The following is a 26,746-nucleotide window of genomic DNA, read 5'->3' as shown; positions in this document are numbered from 1 at the left end:
AATAGTACCAGGGGTGCATTCATTTTGCTGTTGGCAATACATGTCTTCCAACCATGGTACAGTTGCATAAAACTTTGGTAACTTTTCAATTAATGCTAACTGTGTAAATCAATAGTAACTACGACAGCAGCACTATTCCACAGGCAATCATTGTCAAGAAATCTATAATGGTTACCACTGACTGCAGAGTTACCATTAATTGTAATTGCTACCATAGTTTTATGCCATGGCCAAGGTAATGGTAAAAACACACATTCATATTAGTAATACATCATGACAAAAAATTAATATTATATCATCTAAGAGAATAGTTGCCAAATCATTTTGTATAATCATGTAGCTCATTCTACTTACATGTCACCACAAAGTACATTCAGCAAACAACTCGAATAATAGAAATCTAATTTATTTTTCCAGACATACATGTATTTGCAAATATAATATGAATTAAAGACATCATACACTGATGTCATAGAGGAAAATGATAAATATTAGTCATGGTAGAGCAGGGTATCAAAATAAATAGTCAATTATCAAAATATCTAAATAGAATATCTATGTAAAGTGAAATCTATATACATGCATGTTAGTTAAAGTTAGAAATCTACAGTGGTCCAACAGGGGGAAAAATGTTATTGCTACATGATACAAAAACTATTGTAGTTGTTAATGCCTCTAGCAGAACTCTTCTTTCACTTCCATGATGGCATGCATATCTTGACTTGACTTTGCAGCTCACATGGACTTCACATGCAAGGAGCGGACTCTATTCCATCTTACGTACATGTACAGGGATATGTAGACCTCTACACTAACACTCCATGTCAGTGTGAAACCTATCGAAGAAAACCATCAAATATCTATCATCTTTTAAGACATTTAAACATCCTCAAAGCCCAAGCTTATGCAAATATTTGTCATTCAATGCACAGCTATTCTTTGGCAATTTCTTTTGCATGTACTTCATTTAAGTTTAATTATTGTCTTCATTAAGAAAAATACAATGTAGGTACACAAATATATGTACGATTGCATCAGGTCCACATACAGCAGAAACGTGTTATATAAAGAGGTGATATACTGTATAAGCCATATCCTCGTATCTACAAAATGACAAATGTTCAGGAGAGCAAAAAAACATGGCAGCCAAAGCACTGTACCCAATGAGATAGACATTCCTTTGACATGCTGTGGTGGCTTCATTTTTGGGGTAAGACATCTAGGATTTGGAAAGGACATCACTTAACTGATTATCTGACCATTAATCCAAAAAAGTCATTTTCACCAAAACTGCAGATACAAGGTCTTGTCACCCCAGCAACAATATATTTCACGAGTCTAAATTTTCGTGAATCGGGAATTCCCGACGGTTTCGCGAGTGGTTAAATTTGCGATTGTGGAGTTGTGTAACTGAACAGAGAAATGCACACGCATACTTCACATGCACATTTGGATCAGAGTCAATGCTGTCGCGTGTCTTTAATTTCGCGAATAGCACCGGACTCGCGAAATTCGCGAAAATAAAAACCTCGCGAAATATTTGGTGAATACAGTACCATAAAATATGTAATATAAAGAGGTAATGGTAGATGTCCCATTCTCCTAATATTTTTTGTTTGTTTTAATCCCTGTTATTAAAAGATACCCAAACTAACTTGAAACTTCAGTGGTCCTATCATAATGAGGTCACCCTGTAATGCTCTCTTTATGGAATGCAAGATGGATACACTAAACATAGTCTCACCAGCACCGTCAGGCCCCTGGAAATGGGAAATATGACTTTGAAGTGATGGCAGCACTTTCTGGGGCATGTTATTTTCATAGTGTAAATGGGACTACCCATGGGTTTCCATGGCACATACATGTACATGTATTTCACTCATCAACCTCTAACACTAGTGGTAATATGAAATTAACTTCAGTGTTCTCGACGAATGAAATTCAATGCATGTATGAAAAAATGCGGCCAGAGGAAGCCTCTTAACCACTTAGCACACTCAATAGTCATGAAAACTGGCTGTACAAATATTCTTACTTGTCTCAACAAACTCTTACTTGTTACTCTTCTCAACAGACAGTCTACCCGTACTAGAATGCCATCACAGCCAGTGGCATGGAGGCAAAACCAAAAAAATCAGCCAAATAATTGGTCAACGATGTCGCTTGGATAGGACATAAAATGGAGGTCCTGTGTGTGAGAGAGTCACAACTAATGCACGTAAAAGCTCCCGCTTCATTCATTCATCGCAAAGAGCAGGGTGTTTAACCCGGTGAAGTGGTCCCGCCTCACATCCAATTGGACCCATGAAAGACCAGCTTAGCATAGTTGAATATGGGCTATCCCGCCATCTTCTCAGATGGAAAAATGAACAACAACAACGAAGTCAATAATCTAGGAAGGTTATGATCAGATGTCCCTAATGCATTCAATCATCATGAAATATGGAATGTCTGAATATTTGTTTATTTATCAAACACTATTAATTTTGCTGTTGAAATAATTTGTACTGTTTTCATTCCAACAAACTCTGACTTACTTGACAATATATGGCCTGATGTAACACTAGTTACACACTTGATTATCTTACATGGCTCTGACATGCACAACTTCATGCTTAAGAAAAAAAAAATCTTTGGAGATTGTCATGCTATAGGTCAGAATTACTGCCTGATTAATTCATTGATTAGATGAAAAAGAAAAAGTTAATTCAATGACAACTGAACTTCTTTCTCAGTGCTTCTCCCTAAACTGACAACAAATTCTGGTTTCTGTCAAATACCCGTAAACTATTCATGCGCATATGAATTTGATTGAGAACTAATGGCATAAAAGAAATCCCAAAGTCTGGACACTCTTGAAAACATCTTTACAAACATGCAAACATTTGTAGGTGTGATGTTAACAAAGTCTAAGAAAATTGTTGACAGACTACTGATACATGAGAGTGCTAACATACAGGGACATACAATGTATAAATTTAAAGAGGTCATTGATAGTCAGATCTGGATGACAGGTTTGATCCCTGAGTTGTAGCCAATGTCATGCTGTCTCATTCTTCTCCTTGTTCATAAAATGTTGATTGCACACCTCGTAGTCTGCCAGGGAGCCCACATCATATCGACCCGAGATGTCGTACACGTATACAGGTAACCTAGAGGGGATAATATTATAACATGTCACAGAATTAGGTGGTCAATGACTTCTGATTTATCATAAATTTTGCTGGTTAAAACAGCATGATTTCCCCCCCCCCCCCCCCCCCGAGTCTTATCTACCACAGTGGTCAAAGGGGAGTAGAGTTTTTTTGGTCCCACAGTGCTTTGGACCAATGGACCACACAAAATCTGAAACTCCTTCACTAAAAACATCTTTAGTGATGTAAATCAATGTTACAGTATAATTCAAATTGGAATGAACACCTTACCACTACATTCCTTCACATTATACGGTGCATCCTACACACAATTGATGCTCTTCAACATTTTCATGAGTATATACTTTGAGGAGTGACCATCAATTTTTGTTAAAGTGCAACTGAGACCGATGACTCAAAAAGGCCTAATATCTGACAGTAGCAAAAGGTCTGTGGTGCTTTCCTAATTAAACATCACCTATTCAAGGTTTACCTTGAATGTAGATATTTGACAAAGTTTCCAGTGGCATCCTTCTCTTTCATTGGTCTATCCTGAAATGAGAGGGGAAAAAGAAGTTACAGACTCAAGTAAGGTTGGTTGAATTTTAAGGACTGTTCAACAAATGTGATGCAGTGTTGGTAGCATGAAACATAATGTATTACATTCAGTTTAGTTCGGTACATTCTCTATAAAACTATATACAGTAACAAGGCATGTGTATGTTCTAGTAGAGAGATTACATGCACATGCTCAAAACAGAATTTCTGCAAAAGAGGTAACAATATGAAGTTGTTAAGATTGAGACTAAGATTGAGAATACAAGGGAATCGTACAAAGAAATCAAGGAAAATTTTATTACACACTGTTCTAATGTTCTCTCTCATCCTCTATCTTTCCCTATTCATATGGAATATGGCTCCTCACAATATGCTGTTATTTTTGTGTGCAGATATTTTCGTGAATAAGAAGGTCATAGACATTTTTGCAAGATGTTGTTTTTGCAGATATTTTCGTGAACGAGGAGGTCATAGACATTTTTGCAAGATGTTGTTTTCACGATCCAACTGTGATTCGCCAAATTCGAGAAAATTACACCCTCGTGAAAATAACAGCATCTACAGTACCTGATAGGTGTTGAACAGTGGAACATGGTCTTTGGACAGGACCACATAATCATTCAGGCAAATAAACTGGCTGGAAACAGATCTTTCTGTACTGATCATTACAAATGTACACAATGCATCAGAAAAATTTTAAACACAGGTAATTTTTGTTTTAAAATCTATCAATTAAATAAAAATTTCAGCCAACTCTACAACATATATAACTTAATAGGTAGGTTGTTTACCTCCTGCAAAAAGTTGTCCAGATGAGGCAAGCTTTGTTGGGAGAAGAGGTAGAAGCACGGGCACTGCACAGGAATGCAAACAAATACAAATAAAAAACAAAATTTATTATACTATATGCAGTGGTTAGTTTCATCACGGAGAAGCAATTTGCAGTTACCACAAAGAACATAGTATCCTATCTTCCTTGTAAATACTCAACTGTGAGACAACAATAAAACTACATCAAAATTAATTGACAAAGACAAAAGTACAGTAAATTTTTGTTTGTCCCTAATTCAAAACTTCAGTAGGTTTAAACATTAACCTGGAGGAGTGTTGAATACTAGTCTCGAGTACACTTGGGCAGGTGTCTGTGGGAAATGTGTGTTATACCAAAATAAGCCCGACCTCAAGAGATAAAATATGCATTGTAGTTAGAGATAAAAAAAACAACTGAATCTATTATCTTGATATTCACTTCCTTCACTTTTGTCAAACGTACCTGCAACCTTTACACTGCCTTACAGCAGAATGTATAGCCAAGACACATTATGAATATCAGAAAGAAAGAAAAGAAACAGAATAAGGCAGCATAGTATACAGTCAGCCATATCAATAACAACAAATCTTTGACACTCACAGCTCGTCTGGAGGAGGTTTCTTGTGGGCGGGGTTTCTCTAAAAATGCTGTCACCCTCATGTCTTCATTAACCTCCAGGATGCCACGCTTTATTGTCTCTGCAAGCAACGGGAAGATAATACATATTATACAAACAGGAACTAAATTCCTAAATGGATAAATGCTTACTCGTGATATAGACGAATGGTAAGACAGTACCAGGGTTCAAGAAAGGCACGAGTGTTCACACATCACATACTTAATTCCATGAAAGTCACAATTGCCCATAAAGCACAATTTTATACAAACAAAATACTTGTGTTCACATATAGTGAAATTTAAAAAGAATAAGACACAAGTGTTCATACATTATTCCATTCCATGCTTAATTTTAAAATGCTACATCATGGCATTTCATTAAAACCCCAAGTGTTCATACAATACCGAGAGGCACAATTATCCCTTGATTATAGGTCCCCATTTTGACCATTTTGACAATATGAAACAACTGACATCAAAAACCATGTGAGATTTGTTTGATAGAAAATCTGCAGGGAAAACATTCATGTTTTTGATTTTATTTTTTAATGCCTATCCCAAATTGAGGTGAGTCTTGCAAGGCTTTGCTTTAAAACATTATCTTAAAGCTACTTAAATACAATTCAGTTTTTATGACATGCTTCAGAAATACCCTGTTTTACGGCTGTTGACAAGACAGTTTCCTCCAACAAAAAGCAAGGTATGCAAAATTGTAAGTTTTGCAAATGCCTTGTGATACTCCCTCCCCCTTGAAAAAAGAAAGAAAGAAAGAAGTAATACATAACAAACATTTAGAACAAATAACAAACAAATAAACAAAAAAGAAATAGAACACTACCTTCATCTGGGATCTGGTTGGAGACCACCAAACTAGCTGCCGGACTCGCCTCCTTCCTCTTCTCATACTCTGAGAGGAAAGCCGACAGTGAGAAATCATCGAAGAATAAAGTGTCACTGTGGCCAACAGCAAGAGAGAAAGAGATACATACAAATCGGTATGTCCATGGTTAGAGGCACTGTAACAATGATATCAATCATAATGAAAACAGTGGTAAGAATAATGACAATGGTACTGAAAATAACAAGAACAAGGGATCATGACGATAACAAGAGAATTTACAATATCCAGTCAAACCTGTTTATAGCAGCCACCCAAGTGAGACGAAAAAAATGTGGCCACTATAGACGGGTGGCCGCAATAGACAGGTTCTATAACATGCTTTTTCTCTTAGAGAAAATTGTTTTTACTGATTGCAGGCCTATATGGCAGGTGATTATACAGCAGATGGCTATAGACAGGTGATCGCTAAGACAGGTTTGACTATACGTGCAAACTCCACATAGCACAATGTTCTAGGTATCTGACACTACTTTTGTTTTGTTGCTTCTCCCCTCCCCCGCCCCAACCTGTTACAGTTAACAGTTCAGATTTCATTGATTGCCTGAATTATACATTTCAACAAACAAGCACCTTCTCATCAAATAAAACTACATGAGACATGGAAACCTCAATCTATGACAGACATCTACAAAGAAATAGAAACACTTACCCTCCGATGACAAGAATGTCATCAGCAATACTTCCCTCTCTGACTGCAAGCTGAATGCATCCTACTGCTCCGATTCTGTCCTGATGAAAACAAGGCGTAAATATCATATGACGTACTTGTGGTGACTGTAATTCACAAAATTTGTAAATACCATGGCAACAGTTCCAAGGTCAGAGTGAATCAGCTGTGAGCTCTATACAGTAGTTTTGGCTTTGATAGATCCTAAGTGGCTTATCTGTTGTTTATATAATGCAAAAAAAAAAGAAGAAAAATGACAGAAGCCCAACATTGTTATCTCATTGAACACACTGATCAAAAAGTACAAATCTTTAGAAACAAAAAAGTAAAACACATACAATTGTAGTCTATGGGTGCAAACTTGTTGATTATGCCGATATATATCCTATACAGGTAGTCCATCAACATGCGGTAGATAGTGTACTTGTGTATCTCATACACTTCAAAGACTCACTCAAAATTCACATTTTTCACCAGACATTCAATCACTAAGTCTCTTGAGTCTGCACCATTGAATGTTTCTTTAACAGATATATGGCACCATACAAATGATGTGAATCCTGATTCCCATCACAATATCAACAGGGGGGGGGGGGGAGGGGGGGGGGCTGATCAGGGAGGCTGTTTTATCTTGAAAGAACACAACAAGACAGTCTTCAGTCTTCAGGGAGTCTCCTGTGAATCAGGAAAACTTGGGAGCTCAACTTACTGGTTTGGATTGAGGTGACTTCTAATAGTAAGGAACCGGTTTCAACTGGACACATCAAGAGACCCAGGTAGAAGAGCTTAACCCTTTCTGTACCAGGGACTTTGAACAAAGTGTACAATGCTATGGGGTCTTCTGTGCTAAAAAAAGGGTTTACTAAACCAGTCTCACCTCATTGGAGGTTGTCCCATCACTGACAAGACTCACTTGGGGCCAGTCCTGCCTCCACGACTCAAACTGTTTCCTGTACAGTTCATTTGTCTGTGTGTGAGAATACAGACAAAACAGAAGTGATTTTAAAGAGATTTAATCCCCTTTTTGACTGTCTGCTATGCAAGAATTACTTTTCATATGCCTACAATATGTAAAATTCTTTCCCTTGCCTCCCCCCCCCCCTCATTTTCTGGCCCTCCTCCTCCTCCCACTTTCCATTCATCAAATCATATTTAATAGTGGGTTAATGCTTATTGAGTGATTTGATAAGTTCTGTTTTGTTTTCTCTATCTCTCCTTTTAAGCGTGCCTGGAAGACTTGCGAAAGAAAGATCTTTTTTCCTGAAGAGCTTGCTTCACCCTAACCCAGCCTTCTACCTCATCCCTCTGTCCTCCTATTTAAACCAATTGAGGATGGGCTGATTTTGTTACAACATGCATTACCCATAGACACCTGCCTGAGTATACTCGGGACTTGTCCTCAAGGAGTTTTTAAAAAAAGGAGAGAAAACAGAATATAATTTTCAGTGATATCCACGCAAGTCAATTTAGGTATCAATGCACCATGTAATTAATACCAAACATACTCAATTTTGAGAAATACATGCTTTGAAATCTACAAGTGCAAACATAAAGGAGTATTGATATGAAAGCTAGGAAATCGCACTAAACCACACATTAATCTGCAAATATCTATCATTCATACTTTCTTTATATTGTATATTTGCAAACAATCATGCATTTGGTTAATGTCAACATCCTCAATAACTCCTCCTTAAAGAAACTCTGTACATCACATCTGATTTATTCAAAGAAGTCTGTGAAAAACATTTGGAAGTTCAAACTTTCAGATTCTCTCCCAGAAAGAATTCCATCAGACTGAACACAGTGTTGAATGGTAGTGCAGTGGAATCTTATAACAAAGAGGTCTGTAAAAAAACAAAAAACAAAAAAACAAAAAAAAACCTTCACAAGGTGATTTTGCAGGTTGCATCTCTTCTTTTCTTTGTGAGAAACTAATATGCAGACCAAAGGTAAAAACGAAACTGTTTTGATTTCTAGGTCCTCGTGAAAAAAAAAGAAAAGAGAAAAGTTCCTGCCCTGTTATGTAGTTTTAAAAGCTGGCTTGTGAAGTTTCTAATGGAGTTGGTCAGGGGTCGTCCCTCACACTCACCACAAGATAGACCTTGTCTGTGGCTTTGTGCAGCACCAGGCTCTTCATCCAGTGAGAAATCAAGGGCTTGGTTGCTATGGGAACCAGGGGTTTTGGAAGACCAGCGAGGTGCGAGTATTTGCCCGACGCATCTTGGGATATGTCCCGCTGGAGGCGAGTGCCGTAGCCAGCTGCCAAGAGAATCACCTTCATCTGGATAGCAGTCAACTAGTAAAGGGATGACAAAATATCAGTGTAAGGTGATTTACATTGTATCAAAGGAGCAAACTCAAATTTTGACAACTAGAATGAAAGAAAGTTATCATATCATCTGGTACATGTACTGGTATTATATTTGGACAGTGTAGGCTTTCAGTAGTTCCCATTCATTCCGAACTATGTTCTACAGGATAGCAGAACATTGTTGGATAGACATTACAGTGCTCATAGCTCACCATGTACATTTTGACCAGGTAAACCCTAGTAATCATTTCATGCTATTAGTTTATAATATACAATCATATGGTTGATGATGTCTGTTTAGTTGTAGCTCTTTTAAGAAATAGAATTCATCTCACAAACTATCATCCAGAAGTTTAACATATATGGAGACTGAAAGGATGACATTTACCTACTAGCCACAACATCACAACTGTCTTGAAATCAATTCCCATATTTTTCAATTTATTCCCTTTTGTTAGGCGGCTACAATTTCTTAAACCATAGTCACTATGTAAAGACGGTCTCAGATTAGAAGATTTTTTTTTTTTTTTTAATGCAGAATACAAAATGTAACACAATCAAACAAATTGAATTAATCAGCATCTACTACTAGCTTTATTCAATGATACTGACCTACAATGTCAATCAAGCCACAGGAAAGAAAAATAATTTCAATACCGGGTAATCTAATTGAGACCCCTCACCACATTGTTGTTTCTTTGGTGGTTTACATCCCATTTTTTGTCCCATTCATCGCACAGATAGCACAGCTAATTGGTAAAGAAAATATCAAGAGATTGAATAGACCTTGTACTTCGGAGCCTCTTCTAATTTTCTCGGTTCACACACTTGGCTGGATTCCCCTGGAGGACAGAAGACAACATCTACGCCTCATCAACTTTTACAAGCTCATTCATGGTGAACTTGACCTAGATCTCCACAAATACACCTCAAAGAAAGTAACCAGACTACGACGGACAAGCGACGAAGCAGTACGACGCCGTATCAATCTTCAACTCCACAAGCCAGCTAGCAAACACATTCTTCCCAGATGTAATTTCCCTCTGGAATGACCTCCCAAAAGAAATGATATATCCAAGAGTACAGAAGTCTTCAGAATCAAACTAAAAAATCAAAGCTCTCATAAAGCAAAATAAACTGGTGCTACCAGTACCACTCTCGTCACAGCCCTGAGTCACCCTTCCTAGGTGACCTAGCGGAGGTCTTCGAGGGTAACTACTACAAGGTACAAGGTACACTTTTCCAAAGTGTTGTGTTCTCTTTCCAATAATTAGATCAGGACATTCCATTTGAATTGAATTAAAATAGGCTCTAACGTTAGAATCTACATCATATTAAGGCTTGCGTTGACATGGTTGAAGTCTGCCCTCTCATTGTATCTAAAAAGCCATGTCTGGTCACTTTCTGTTGGTTTTGTGAATTATACGCTGCAATGAGATCCTTGAACTTTGAAGAGACAAGGAAACAGGGGTTAATTGATAATTGTGGCTGAAAGAAGAAAAGAAAAATTCGCCTGTGAGAACAGAGGTGCGTAAGACCCAGGACGCAGCGTGGCCTGGCTGGCGTGGGCAACTTCCTCGCCGACGGTGGCCGTGTGTGATGAAGCAATCAGACCGCGACTGGCCGCGTAGTATTTGTAATAAACCGCGTTACGGTAATGCACTTTAGGGCCTAACACTGCACTGTTAGACCTACTTCACTTTTCCGGAACGATGGTGTATACAAGGTGTAGGGTAGCTGAAGTCAGGACCTGTTCATCGATCAGGGTTGGGTTATCTTCTGCAGCTATCCATTTACTTGAAGCAAAGTCGCTGGAGCTGGCTGACTCTTGGAGCGATCCTCAGCCGGCCGCGGTGTACCGCCACTGCACTATGCCGGTGAATCGCTGCTTGGCTAACTGGTGGACGCACGTAGCACACATTCCTACAAACAGTAATGTGTGTAGATAGCGAGTGGTGGCCGTCCTTGCCACTCTCACGAAACCGCGGTTTGTGGGCGGGGCTTTTGTAAACATAACTTGTACGCAACAGGACCTAACAAGAGCGGATCATTTCTTTTCCACTATTACACTCAAATGGAAGTATATATACTAGTACTCGAGTATTTCAGTACAGATGTATTATGTATTTTGATTTGAACCACCTGTCCAAGAACTTGGAACTGCATGACTACTTTATGAAAGATAATTGCGTTTATTCATTATGCCCATTTGTCCCTTATGTTGAAAACTTATTTTGCTGAACCACAACCTCCATCGACATCACAGTCTTCACTCTATATATATCCGTTGTAGAATACAATGTGACCCCTGTGATGTTAATGATTACCGGTATATTTTTTTCTTATAGGCTGTTGGAGAAATCAATATACCTTCTCACTTCTTTCTTATGCATATAAAATCTGAGAAATATCCAAGTAGTATATGAAGAGTTTGTTCGCAAAAAAACCGATAAGTCCATATTTGCCAAATGGAGATATTTGCGATTAAAGGTCAAGAAAAACAAAGAGAATTATAAGAAAATTTGTGCTTCTTTTGGCCATAACTTCAAAAATGTACCTTTATATGTAGTGACCAATATATCATTTAAAAGGTATTATTTTGTACTTTATGACAGAGACCGTACTTCAAAATCTTCAAAAATGGACTTATCGGTTTTTGCAAACAAACCCTCCATATATCCATTCAGAGAGAAACCTGCAAAAATCGTATTTGTTTCTTTATGGCTCTTGATCATTTTAACAAACAACCTATACAACATGAAAAATCTTGTGTGCTAACATGCTAATGATGTGTTGAACTTGGAAGTTTCTATGTAATGTGTGCTTAAGATCTGGAAAAAAATTGACGTTGTGTAATGCTCTTTTTATGTTATCTATATAAGTACCAGGGCCGTTCTACGTTTCTCAAAGTGAGGTGGCCGACTTTATTGGAGCAGGGACTTTGATTTGTTTTTGACGATGGAGAGGGGGGCGGGACATTTTGCTGCCACTTGCCCTAAAAAATAGGCTCACAAGAAAAAAAAAAATATGTGTACTAAGTATTTTGTTGACTGTAATTCTCTACATAGACCAGATAGTACTGTACACAAGTCTGTTATTGGCTGAATTATGTCACATGACATTGCACTGCATGCTGACAGGGTATTTCCAATAGTTCATCTCCTCAAAACTTTTAGTTGATCTTACTGCTGTTGTGTGGCAGTAAGAACTTGCAATATATAATCTAACAGGGATGATGTAACTCATGTGTTCACTGATACTCTTCTAAGAGGTTATGGTAATGCTGTTTGTCACACTGACCCCACCCCCCCCCCCCCCAATTTCCCATGAAAGCAATGTTGAAATATACATAATTTGTGACATATACTTCGAAAGCCAGGGAACTGTTCCATGAAAGTTGTCAGCCCTGATGAGTTGTCAGTCTCTTACAACTCAAGTAAATTAAATCCTTGGTTTTGATTGGCTGAGAAGCTCTGGTCACTGACTGTCACTATGGTAATTGTAAGTGACTGACAACTAGTCAGGGTTGACAACTGTTATGAAATGGTGCCCAGGACTTGTATCAACGTCAATTTTTAGTGTGTAATTTCACCATCGAAATTATGGTGATAACTGAGAAATGAGTATTGCCCCTCTACACCCTGGAGATGATATACGCATTACATTTCTGTCACGGGAGACAATAACTCTACAAGATACGTTCAAAAATATAAGTTGATTTGCGCATTATTATAAAACACTGAAATATATAGTGTTGACATTATGTGAGGTATGTATCAAATTACACCACAGTGTACAAGCAAATCTACGTCATTCTAAATTTTGTTATTTGTGCCTTAGAGCTCCAATGTAATTTTGACTACTTTTCTTTTAAATGTAATGGAAATCATTTTACTTCAGTTTGTATCATTGATTTTGCAAATATCTAAACAGCCTTGATCATGTGAACCACAAACAAGGAAGCAAAAGTCTACCAACTTTGATGGACACAACATACACTGAAAAATGTAAAATTGAATCAATTAATGCACTGGAGCTAAGTGTTAATTTCCTTTTGAAATAAGATGATACATGTATTACAGTACTTGTCAGAACTGTTGCCCATATTGTCATTTTTATTTACAAACCTTACATGCCTATGTACAACCTTCTCCTTTCCATAAATGAACCTCCAAATCATTTGCACTTTAACTGCCATTACACCACACTTAAAGGGACTGTACAGTACTGGTTGAGGTGGGGATTCATGTTTTGAACATTCCTTAGTGAGATAATGAGAAGCCTCTTATGAAATATGAAAGAGCATGTAATTTTAAGAAGGATTCAACGTTTATTTGATGAAAATTGGTTTTCAAATGGCCGAGATATCCAAAAAAGTGATACTAAAAGACTACAGGCCATGCCTTTTATTAGGATCTCTTTGTTTCACCTTGTTTTTGGATATCTCAGCCATTTCAAAACCGATTTTCATCAGATAAACTTTTGATACCCCTTATAATTGCATGCTCTTTGACATTTCATAGAGTGATTTCTGAATTTCTCGCAAAACGTTAAAAGCTAAATCTTCACCTCGACCAGAACTGTACACACCCTTTAATGTGTAAAGCTCAAAGTCAGATATTTGTGAGACTTTGAATGATAGAGGGGTACGTCACAAACCCTATTGCATGATGGGAAGTAAGTTGTGTGAATAAATGAATAAATTAACATGCCTCTCATCCAAACACAATCCACCCACTTCAATCATGTTGGACATGTAGAATTTCCTGTTTATTCTCATTCCCACCAGCACTCACTAATAAATAAGAACTAGTTACTGTTGCTTGACTAACGTAAAAGTAGACAATATTTGATCCTTACATTGTAAAAGTAGACCATATTTGATCCTTACATTGTACACACAAATGCTTTTATTAGCACAAAAAGGTGCATGTACAAGATAGATACAATGTATTTCATATACAAAGATATGCATTTCATGCAGTAAAATGAAATGTGTAAACAAAATGCTCTCATAAAAAAATCACAAAAAAGTAAGACCCAATATTGCATTGGTTCGTAATAAATATTTATAAAGTGGTCCTGTTAGAAAAAAGTGATAAAATCAAGTACACAGCTTTTATTTACTACATATTTATCACATAGAAGAGATGTAAAACGTAAAATGCACCAAATCATGCTTTCTAAATCGATGTACTAGAGAAAGAACAAACAAATTGATATCAAACTGGCATGCTACTGTAATGCGTAATGAAATTGCACATAAATTTACAAGTTCATGTAATATAACCCATATCTGCAGACATCATATATCTTTCTGTATATCAGTACCAAATACATGTATTTTATGCTATATTACAATATACATGTACCTTCAACTGTTATTCATTCAACTGTTAATCCTTTTGATGAAGAATTTGATACAAAGACAGTCGTAAGAAGAAAATAACCATGTTTCTTAGATTTTCAGTATTTATGTGTGTCTACACAACAGCATGGGACAATGACAGGTAATGACTGGTAAACATTGGTACTGTACAATGTATTCCCTACAAAAGGCCTTTGCGCATTTTCAGGCTCTTCACACAAAATCTGTGCACAATTTCATCCAACACACAAGAAACATTATCAATGGAAGTTCATTTGATGTGATATAAAATTTTCTATAGGAGAGGGGGCAAGGATACTTTTTAAGGTATTACATTTTTAAATTCTTCCCATAAATTATTCTAAGTTTGTTATAAAAATGTTATACATTCTATTTTCTTATGTTTACATAATTGTACATAATAAATTTGTTATAAAAAAAGTTATATTTACATTTTGTTTCCTGGTGGTGTGCATTGTTGTCCCATGAACTGGGATCCTCTGAATATATTGGGGGTGGGGGAGGCAAATGCTCTTATTTGCCCCCTTCAGCACATGACTTTGAATATAATATCATGACTATGTGTTTGTATACTCATGTGCTTTTTCTATATGTTATAATTAATGGCTTATTTCCACAGTAAAAGAAGAAAATTCCTGAGGCTATGTCCTTTGGAGAGTACCCAAGAATCTGTTTAATCATCTTTACAATTGAATGATTTAAAGGTCTGCAAGGAAGTAAAATGCAGACAAGCATGGTGTAATCTGGCTAAATCTGAAGCTTTTACTACTAGAGAAACAGTACGATACGCAGTTTCTTTACCATGTCACTGCAATTTAAAACCTACTAGTAATTGCACACACAAAGTGAGTGGTACTTTGAGCTAGATGCTAGTCATGGCAGTTTTGATAAGTTTAGTAGACTCAGTATTTCAGTACCCAGTTAAATCAATTTGTAAAATTTTGCCACTTTTTCTCTTTACATAAGCATAAAAAACCTTCAGCATATATACCACATGAACAAAAAAAAAAATGTCAGGATACATTTGTATATGGAAAACATGTATGATTTCACTTACATAGGCCTATGTCTTAAGTAGCACAGGTCTCCTGAAATGGAAGACTGATAAGCAGGTAGGAAAGGACCACATCGGCAAAAGTGACCATGAGAATGTGCACAGTTAACATGACAGTACACCAATATTTCAAAGAAATTGTTTTACAAATATTAAGCACAGAACGTACCAAGCTCAGCTCACATGACATATTTCAAACTCTTTATTATCTAAAATGCTTCTTTTTATGTCAGTATAGAGAGCAGACTTTGAGATTTCAGGCTCACATTTTACACACACACTTTACATCTTAATAAACAAACAAAAAACAGAGGATAAATGTAACTTCCTGTCACTGAAGTCCAACACTAATTCTATGAAAGACTTATCATTTTCTGCAAATTTAATCCTAATACATGTATAACAAAGTAACAGAATATAACATCATTAATATTTGAATATAATGCCCATTATTATGCCTAGCTTGCTTGGTTGAGGTTTGCATAATCAAACAAGGACAAAGACATGGAATCTCTTGTTGTGTGACAACACATAATGCAACAAAAAGCTGTCATACTCACTGTTAATCAAGGTTCAAAATCAATTAGGGTTCAGTTATTTTTCATTTATATCATTAATTCCCAGTAGAAAAAATACAAAACTAAGGATTAAAATCTATCCCATAAAGGACTTGAACAAAAGCAGCCATAGTGGTCCTCTTGTGTGTTAGTATACATCTGCTTTTTTATATCATATATGAGGAAAACTTGAGGATAAATGTCTGGAATCAAAAATCATTCAACTGATAATGGAAGCACATAAAGTTTGTGTTTTGTCAGGTTGCTCCTCCAACCAAACTGGCAGTTATACATCCCAACACAGTGAAATGTGATTACCGTCAATGCGTCAAACTTCACACTGTCAAATCACCACCAATTAAACTCACACGGCATCACTGATGGTAGATTTTCCTTGGATGGGCTATATAACCAGCCTAGCAAACCAGTCCTTGAGAGTAGCTGGTACATCCAACAAGCCCTGCATGAGAGTTGTCTTGGAAAGTAGACACAAGAATCCATCAACCCATTGCGGTACGCTTTTTTAAGCCAAAGTCTGTTCCCTTCAATATGGGAATGGAAGTGTCGTCTACATCAGAGCGCAGCCCTTCTTCATTTTCTTGGACTTTCTACGAGTCGTCGATGACCTATCTAGGTTGGGGGAGTTGTGGTCGATGCTGTTTCGGCTCCAGCTGTCGTTGTCGGCATCGTAGTTGAATGCCACCCTCGTTCGTTGGTCCAAACTCTCATCCCACCACGATTCAGCGATGTAAACCTCCTCCTGCGCAGACAAAAGAGATGACAATGTTTACAATCATTGTGTGATGGAAATTTCCAGTGCAATGTTAACATCAGTATTACCAACATCTCTCTCCTTCTAACCCTTTGAAGACGAGTCCTTAGAATACTCGGGCAGGTGTCTATGGGAAATGCGCGCTATAGCAAAATAAGTCCATCCTCAACAGGTTAAGGTCCCATGCTCATTAGAATGGCAAATCATTTCCCTTTTTGTTGTGAGCTTTCCTTGTCCGAGATTTGCTTAGTATGAGATGCCTTTTTGTCTCTTTGTTTTGGTCATTTTTCATTGTTGTCATTTTGTTGTTTTATTTGTCTCTTTAATCAATGTTTTTGGCACATATCCCTGTTATCTTTACTGATTTATTTTACTTTGCTGCTAGGAAAGCAATGGATGCTTGTAAGCCAGCAACTACAGGACTGATGGCTTAACCCGTTGAGGACGAGTCTAGAGTATACTCAGGCAAGCGTATATGGGAAATGCGTGTTGTAGCCAAATCAAACCGTCCTCAACGTTTTAAAGGGATTGTACAGTTATGGTTGAGACCTAATTTCAGGTTTCTAACATTTTTTGGTGAGATAATGAGAAACCTCTTATAAAATGTGAAAGAGCATGTAATTCTATGAGGAATTCAATGTTTATTTGATGAAAATTGGTTTTGAAATGGCTGAGATATCAAAAAAGAGCGATTCTAATAAAGTGTGGGACCCACACTTTATTACGATCGCTTTGTTTTACTTTGTTTTTTGATGTTTCAGTCATTCCAAACCCGATTTTCGTCAAATAAACTTTGAATTCCTCTTAAAATGGTATGTTCTGTACTATATCATAAGTGTTTTCTTGGTATCTCGCAAAAAGTTAAAAACCCAATTCTCATCTCCACCAAAACTGTACTATCCCTTTAAAGTCCCTGCCAAAGGGCCTTGATTTACTGATTGAAAGATGTAGTTTGCCATGAATGTCAATCCTGCATGTGATGGTTATTAAGTTACCAACATATGATAGTTTGTCATGGATGCGTTAAAAACATTTATTGTAAAAATGTCTGAAAATTCTCCATCTTGTCTGATTTCTCACCTGCAGTCTCTGTGGTGATGGCTCTGCTGCTGCTGCACCCGCAGGTTCAGCTGCTGCTCCTTCCTCTTTCTTCTCCTCCTCCTTCTTTTCCTCCTCTTTCTTTTCCTCCTCTTCCTCTGGTTTCTTCTCTAACTGCTGCATCACATCCATCATTTCCTCTGTCATCCTTCCTTCGTTCTTCATCTCATCTACATACGCCTTGAGCTGGTCATCTCCGGACTCTCGGTAGCACACTGTAAATATGAGGAGATATCATAATTTTAAAAGGTCGTAATATATTCCTGGTTACTCTGCTCATCTGATATTACTGAACATACACAAAATTGAAAATAACACTACTGCTTGTGAGAGATATCTTCTGATATTTCACAGTGGTTACAATAATGTTGTAAAAATCGCTATGCGGATGTTTGATTTGTATAAATCGGTCTATTTAGGACCTTTCCTTTGATTAAAGGGGGATACTTGATAACTTTCTTCCTTATAGCAATTCCCCAAATTTCTTTACATTTTATGATAACTACTGCTAATTACATATTGATGCTGACTTTCTGCTTGTGCACCTTTGAACAATTAAAAGCAAAATATTATCAATACTTAGAATCAGTAATACCAATAGTTATATATATTTTGCTTCAATCTCTAGATGAGGGCATCATCCAAATTAATGTTCCACGTACACAAGACGGTAGCATGAAGAGAATGGCAGTCCTACCTGCAAGGAACATGTCGGTGATAAGACCAAAGTGCTGGAATTTGATATGAGCACCTCCAGATTTGCGTGCCATGTACCCGTAGAAAGAGTTGGCTGGTTCATAGCTGCGTGCCTGCACTCCGTACACCTAAAAAACATCAAAACATAATGTCTTTAATTGCTAGACTGTGATGTACCATAACATGACAAAAATAACAAGAGAGAATATAAGCAAAAAACAAAACAAGAATAGAAATAAACAAAATGAAACTGTACTAAACTCATGGAAAATGCATTCCATGGACATAATTGCGATGGAAGTGGCACATGTTAATTCTATATGCATTATCAAAGCAATGAGTCAGTTGTAGTACAAAGTGTGTAAATATTACAATTAAAAGTATCAGAAAAAAAAAAATTAATTCATATTCTGTATATATATAGTGTCTGCATGTACCTTATGACTTCTGTTTTATCAACATTTTATGATTACTATAATTATTCATCTTTTTGAGGGGAGGGGACATTACCTTGACTTCCTTGGTGATTAAGTCATCAAGTTCTGCCCTCCAGTCCACCTGTTCAGTGGTGTAAGACTTCTCGTGTGGGACGACATCACCGATGATGACCAGAGCTTTGGCTGCGTCCTCTCGCCAGGACAGATTGTTCGCATGTCTCAAGACCCACTCGTAACACTGGAAAAAAAAAAGTGGATAGTGCAAACTTATGTCAAAAACATGAAAAGTACTGTGTGTACCCGCAAGTTGTTGGAAGGAATAACAGTACAATTACAAACATGATTATATACATAGCACACATCAATTTGTTTTGCTTATAGTCAAAGTAAGACCTATGAACCAAAACACATCATGAGATTTCAAGACATCTTGTTTAATGTGACAGAAATACTTGAACATTTGTTCGTTTTTTGTCTGTTTGTGTGTTTTGTTTTCTGTTTTCTGTCACATATGCATCAGCATTCATTGTTTTTAATCAAAGTCTTTGGGAAACAACGTATTTTCTGCTGACCCTACAACACTGAATTTCACTTTCAGAAGTACAGTTCCTATGCCTCTATTCAGTAATGACAGTTACAGTAAATACATCCATAGAAATTATTTTAAAAAGCTATATTGTACAGCAAATACATCTATAAAACTTATTTCGAAAACAGTTTGTGGATTCATTTCCAAGCTAATATGGGAGAAAAAAAATTGACCAAAAAATTATGTATATCCACCAATGACACTCACAGCAAAGTTTCCTTCCCCTCCACTGCGGTCCGTTTCTGTGACAAAGTTCACAAGGTCAAGAACTTCTGAAGAGAGGTCATGCTTTCTCAGGACATAGATGTGCTGGTCACAGTAGTCTCCATGGGCCATGATACCGATCTGGATGTTGGGAATATCTGCCAGGAGTTTGGTGACTGAGTGTCGGAGTTTTGCCTGGACCTAACAAACATATAAATATGCAAACATATGCATATGCAAACATATAAATATATAAACATACCACTGCATAACTTTATAAAACAAACAAGGAAAAGTAGAAATTACGCGGTGCGTAATATATGTCCCCGCCGGAAGTAGCATTTAGTAGCAAAATGTACAATATAGGTAAAAAGATCAAGGTCAAAGGTCAAAATTCTATGTAGAAGTTTTGAAGCCCTCACCTAGTGCCATCACATAAAGCAAACGGAATCGAAATCGGGTTAGAAATGGCGAAGGAGTAGCATTTTGTAGCCAATGTACAATATAGGTCAAAAATCAAGGTCAAAGAAGTCAAAGGTCAAAATTCTGTGTACAAGTTTTGAAGCCCTCACCTAGTGTCATCACATAAAGCATACGGTATGGTTATATAGAAAGAAAGACACTGTTACATGCTCTAAAATATACATTTTATGACGATGATAACTTTCTTTTTTATTGACAAAGTTTTTCTGAAGAGGAACTGGGTTTCGATATGTGCCTTGTGGTGATATATTATGCACAATTTTTTAGGTTGTTTGTTTGTCTGGGTTTTTTGTGGGAAATATTATTACAGTGCAGTAACAGCATATATTAACAGTTTGACTTGTGTCAAGTTAGTTGCTGCAATTGTACATCAATTGCACTAGGGCCTTTAATGCAGTGGGTAATGAAGTAGCTAAGCACTTCATGTCAATGATTCTCTGCTGTATCAACACACACCAGGAAGTAGCGAGGTGGGTCGTCCATGATAAAACCTACCGTTGATAACAAAGAATACATGCTGCCAGTCGTGTCGAAGGAGAATACCACATCGACTTTACGCTGCGATGTCATGTTGGCAGCAAAGCTGTTCAAGACTTCCTGTATGCAGGGAAACAAAATAAACATTTTACTTTGTGGGGGTTCAGGCAATCAAGTGGTAAACCTTGGTATCTGGTGTCTACAAAATATGATTTTGGAACTTCATGCATCCCTCATTTTTAACATTTTCCCATTTTTCTTAACGGAAAATAAATACTGAATTTTAATTATTATCTTCAACAACAGTAACAGCAACAACTAGAAAAGCACTCAGAGAGCTCAGTTCCAAAATATGATTTTGGAACTTCATGCATCCCTCATTTTTAACATTTTCCCATTTTTCTTAACGGAAAATAAATACTGAATTTTAATTATTATCATCAACAGTAACAGCAACAACTAGAAAAGCACTCAGAGAGCGCAGACCTCCACCAAGCAGTTCATTTCAATCCATACATGCATTTTATGCTGAAACTGGCTCTGCTTTCTAATGATAAAAAATCCTTCCTTAAGAACAATGTGGATTGAGTGAAAGCAGTAATATTAGTAGAACACATCAGTGAAAATTTGAGGAAAATCGGGCAATCGATGCAAAAGTTATGAATTTTTAAAGTTTTGGTGTTGCAACTGCTGGGTAAGGAGACTACTAGAGGTTATGACGTATGAGTGGACTACAATATAAAGAAAATAAACAGGGAATTCAATAAAAATTCATTTTTCATGAAAATTACACATTCCATTAACTTGATACTGACATATGTTAGGGGTAGCACTTGTTCCCCCTACTTTCTGATAGCGGTTAGTCAAGAACTCTTTCATTTTGCTAGAAAAGTGAATTTTTGTGGAATTCCTTTTATTTTTTCTTTATATTGTGGTCCTCTCATACGTCATAACCTCTAGTAGTCTCCTCATCCAGCGGTTCCAACACCAAAACTTTAAAAATTCATAACTTTTGCATCGATTGTCCGATTTTCCTCAAACTTTCACTGATGTGTTCTACTACTGTTACTGCTTTTACTCAATCCACATTGCTCTTTGGGTTTATGTTCCCTTTAACAAAATTCCTGCTGTGCCTTGAGCACATGCTCAATGCACTTATGCCCACCTCAAATACAAGCAGCCTGAATTCTCTAGTTTGTTGGTGCTATTTGCTAATGATACTGATAAAAAAAAAAGAATCCTTCAAAATTATCTAACAAAGTTGTGGATTCAGTCAGACAAACAAACCAATGCTAAAATCAACCTTGCCAGAGGTAATAACAAAACCTTGCTTGTCATGATCAATACACTTGAATAGACAGGGTCAGACTGGTATGCCCTGCTTCACTAGATTTCTCATCTGACTGCCATTAATTGTAAGGGCTGTTGAACTTGCATGGGAACTGATAATATAGGAAAGCACGATCACATGCAGACAACAAAGGACACATCAGTCATTCAACTGTACAACCAGAAATAGTCATGGCAGGAAACTTTCCCAAAGCGGAGCAAACAGCTGTTTTCATGGCATAAAACTTCAATAAATTGCAACTGCCATTCAATGCACTGTGCAGACAACTGGCTTTTGCGTCCATTTCGCTTTCACAAAACTTGGCTCCTCAAGAATTTACGAAAGTTTCAGGGAATGCGAAAATTTCTAGGTTTACAGTGTGTTCTGCCTTTCATTATGTAGATACATATTAAACTGTACAACCAGAAATATTTGCAGAATAAAATTTTTGCAAATTGGAGCCCATTGTCACTGGCATTACAAAATAATGTAGGCAAGAACTTTCACATGCAGTTAAATTTTGCAAATCTTGACTCTCACAAAATTTGTGAAATCAGAGTACATGCGAACATTTCTGGCTTTACAGTAAACTCAACCCCTGAACCATCACTCCAGAATAGACTGCCAAACTATGTGCCTAATACATCTCCTTCCATAATAAACAAAAAAAAAAAAAAAATCATTACAATAAAAAAAATAAAAACAAAATTGTGCAAAGAAAATCTGGTTTCACATATTGCTTACCTGCTTATCCTCCTCTGCCATCTCTTCCTCCTCTTCCCCATCTGCTCCAGGCGGACGCTTGACGATCACATCAATCTTTTCTCCATCTTCGAGACAGTCCTCGTAGGCATAGTTTGACAGATTCAGCTCCATTTGACCAATCTTGAAGTAATACAATACAGCCAACATGTTACAACTTGAGTATGGGTAGGTCCTTTAAATGTAGCTATCATACCCACAGATGCTTGGTGCAATATGAATGCCGTTTTCAAAATTCTCTCATTTTACCAAACTTGTATTACTTTCAAAAGCTTCTTGACATGCAACTAAAGAATCAAATGGAGTCATTATTATAATAAATAGTCCGATCAAAAATGAATGAGATCAGTTTTGAGAGGAGAGAATGAAATATCTCTCTTCATGGTTGCCACTTTCACTTGTAAAACATCAACTAAAATTTCACATGAATTATAAATTCTGATATGCCTATTGTCTATACACAAACATGCATGCAGTCATTGAGAGCAATAGTCGGTCTTCAGCCACAATACTATTCTTACTCTTATAAGGTTGACATCACTGTCTTAAGACAATTTAAAATATTCATTGAGACACAGATACAATATCATTAAGACGGGATGCATAGAAACCACAAAGGAATTGTTGCTTGGCTTTTATTGCATTGACAAGAGATTATTTCAAAGATTTAATTCAAGACTTCGTAGCAAGGGAGATTCAATCTTCAGATTTAAAAAATGCAGACATCCATACTTGTACAAACGGGTATTCTCAGTGGGTAAGTCTGTCATTGATGTAATATTTAGTATAAGCTGAGATATAATAAATAACCTTAAACATACAAGATAACACACCTGCCTAATTCAATGCAGCTACCTGTCATGACTTACAAGGGGCGGATCCAAGAATTTCGTAAAGAGGGGGTGCCATTAAAAAATAAAAGGGGGCGCATGCCCCCTCCCCCATTTTTTTTTAAATTTATTTTGTTGTTAGAATAAAGTAGAAGGGGGCGCACAGCCAGTGCGCTCCCCCTGAGTCCGCCACTACTTACCACCCAACCCTATCCCACTCCTGCCAACATCCCCCACATCCGATGAATTTAAGTGATTAGGAGACTTACCTTGAAAACAATCAGATTTTGGTGCATGTCAGGTTTCTCCTGCAGTAATTTGTTCTTGATTTCAGAAAGGAGAGATGTGTTATAGATCGAAAAGGAAACAACCTCATCCTTTGGAAGTTTCAAGTTCATCTGCAATGTCTGCTTGACAATCATCTGCAAGAAAAGAAAATGAACAAAATGATATCATCTTCTTTGAATATGTTTATCCAAAAAGATAGTAAATGCACACTGTTCTTTAAAAAAAATGCAGACATTTTAGAAAATACGACACCTGTATGCTGACTCCTATCAAATAATGGTGCCACTACCAGGATGGTAAAACATCTCCTATAATGCTGCATGGCATTACATGAAATTTATATTTTGTGCAGCAACTACACCTACGGGTATTCCTGATTGATTTGATACTCAAGAGAATAAACATTTGATTGTGATTGGATGCCACTTCTGTAAAAATCATTTCATGATCAAACCCTAACACAAAGATAATAATGAACCATGTACATTACTACAGTGGATGTCACACCAGATGTAGTCCCTATGCTAACTACAGTTGAACCTCTATTATCCGGCCTCCCTTTATCCGGATCTCTCTATTATCCGGACGCAATCTCGCCGTGATTCTTTTATCTTTTGTAATAATTACGGGAGGAAAGGGGGATTCCCAACGGATACATTTCTTAATAATTATTTAGGTAAATCATCCCAAGAATTTATAAAAGAAAATGATTTCATTCTTGCAAACACGAACCTCTATTTTGGGGTCTGTTACTGAGTGTAACAATGAAAAGGTTGCAGTATAAACATTACTACATGTGGTACTACCATGGGCTACATCAGTACATGTACATGTGTATGTATATATGTAGACTCTACATGTATAAAGCATTGAGTCTCCCGTATCCGGCCAAATCCCTTATCCGGACGAGCCCCGGTCCCGACTTGTCCGGATACGAGAGGTTCAACTGTATACACAGCCCAGTCACTGCATGTATAAGTAGCTATTCCTATGCATATACGCTTTAGAAAGAGAAAGGATGGAGTAAGGGAAATGAACAGAAGAGGATCAGAGGAAATATGAAAATAAATTCAATTTTGGAGAACACAGTAACAATTAGTTTTCAGATATCAACATTAATAACCACTCTAATGGAGTAAATAACTGTGCAATGCACGACATGCATGCATGGGCCTTATACAGACAGAAGTGAGAGATCGAGAGAGATAAAGAGGTAGAGATATAGTGAGAGATATAGACAGGGAGAGCTAGGAACATTGGAATATCTGCAAGGAAGCAATTATGTTTACAGAATCACTATGCCTACACTAAATGGCTTATAATATGATTGTATTACACAACACTCACAACAGTACTGGCTGCAAGAGTGACATGCATTGAAATATTAACATTTCAAAATTCTTGAAGTATCAAATAAGACAACAATTACCTTGACTTTTAGTACTGTTTCCACCCGGATCCCATAATCTCGGACGGTTTTGCTTCTCTTCAGCGTCTTGCCATCGAACCTCAACGTTACTTCTTCCGCGGGTGCTTTCTCCTCCGCAGCTGCTTTCTGGCACAGCTCAGCGACGGTCGTGCCATAGGGCACGGGGAACTTAGCGGTACGACCGCTGGTCAGCTTGATGCTTACGTCGACTGTACTAGACGGCATTGTCGGAGCCATGGTTTCACGGCAAGATCTGTTGACTCTTCAAATCTTAGTAAAGAGATAAGGGTTTAGAATCGCGGTTTATATTCCTGCTTGGTAAGATCCTAGATGGTTACGCTGGCCAGAGTTTGGAGCTTGTCACTGTTCACAGCTACGGTGGCTTGCTTTTAACAACACCGTTCACTTCCGCACTGTGGGTGTGTTTTATACTCGTCAGACGAGACTATTTTGGTCGGCCGTTCGAAGTGATGTAATGTTCTAAAATTAGTATCACACGTACTTCCCCGACTCCAGCAGCACGATGCAGCAGAGAGCATGCACATACACGATCCAGGGAATGGTAACACACCCTTGCTTGTTCGTTTCAGATTTAGAACAATTTGAGACAAAGTGTAGAGGAAATATTGAAAACGGGAGAGAAGAAGAAGAAAAAGATGAAGATGTAGAAGAAATGAGGAAGAAGAAAAATAGGAGAAGGGGTAAGAAAAGAGAAAGACGAAGAGAAGACCTGGGATTGCCAGAGCTGGCATTTTATTGTGCTCCAACAGTATGCAAAGGTATTGGTGCGTCAGCTGCACTAGTCTTTGTGCACTATGTCAGACTGGACCGTTTCATGAAAGTTGTCAGCGCTAACAAGTTGTCAGTCTCTGACAATCACCATGGTAACAGTCAGTGACCAGAGCATCTCAGCCAATCAAAACCGAGGATTTTGCTGAAATTGTCAGAGACTGACAACTTGTCAGCGCTGACTAAATTGATGAAACACCCCCCTGGTCGCTACATTGAAAGTTGACTGTACAATCATGCAAATAAAAGAAAAATAGTGATTTCAGGTGTTCTCTTAAAGTTTGCATCATAGGCTAGGCCTATATAGAACGAGCAAGGATCAACTGTATAAAGACATGTTCTTTCGAAAAATTGCTGTTCAAAGCGTTTTGTTTTTGGTTTTTTGTTTTGTTTTGTTTTGTTTTGTTTTTTGTTTGCTTGTCAGCGGCACTAGAAATATTTTGGGCGCCCCTCCCCCTAGTTTTCGGAATTCCTGGATCAGCCCCTGAAAAGTGAAGTAGATGCCTTGCAATGTTGAAAAAGATGTGTGGTCATGCTGTAATGAAACCAACATTGTACT

At 37.3% G+C, this 26,746-nt stretch overlaps 2 protein-coding genes across 2 annotated transcripts; both read right to left on the bottom strand.

Annotated features, from left to right (window-relative positions):
* Positions 1-2,989: 2,989 nt before the first annotated feature.
* On the bottom strand, positions 2,990-10,800 carry LOC140243247 (UTP--glucose-1-phosphate uridylyltransferase-like). Its single transcript, XM_072322918.1, has 9 exons — positions 10,699-10,800; positions 8,782-8,988; positions 7,567-7,656; positions 6,672-6,751; positions 5,960-6,075; positions 5,104-5,201; positions 4,484-4,546; positions 3,628-3,686; positions 2,990-3,152 (listed from the first exon to the last, which is right to left on the bottom strand). Exons 2-9 carry the CDS (start codon positions 8,971-8,973, stop codon positions 3,041-3,043), a joined length of 810 nt encoding a protein of 269 aa, XP_072179019.1. The 5' UTR covers positions 8,974-8,988; positions 10,699-10,800; the 3' UTR covers positions 2,990-3,040.
* Positions 10,801-16,571: 5,771 nt separating this feature from the next.
* LOC140244043 (uncharacterized) lies at positions 16,572-25,760 on the bottom strand. The gene is made up of 9 exons (XM_072323694.1): positions 25,399-25,760; positions 23,951-24,103; positions 22,834-22,974; positions 20,778-20,879; positions 19,803-20,000; positions 19,080-19,244; positions 18,571-18,697; positions 17,856-18,088; positions 16,572-16,763 (listed from the first exon to the last, which is right to left on the bottom strand). The coding sequence occupies exons 1-9, from the start codon at positions 25,633-25,635 to the stop codon at positions 16,572-16,574; spliced, it is 1,548 nt and encodes a 515-aa protein (XP_072179795.1). The 5' UTR covers positions 25,636-25,760.
* Between the last annotated feature and the right edge of the window lie 986 nt (positions 25,761-26,746).

Source organism: Diadema setosum, chromosome 20 (genome assembly GCF_964275005.1).
Source record: "Diadema setosum chromosome 20, eeDiaSeto1, whole genome shotgun sequence".
Lineage (NCBI taxonomy): Eukaryota > Metazoa > Echinodermata > Echinoidea > Diadematoida > Diadematidae > Diadema > Diadema setosum.
This window is presented reverse-complemented; position numbering and strand designations above follow the sequence as displayed.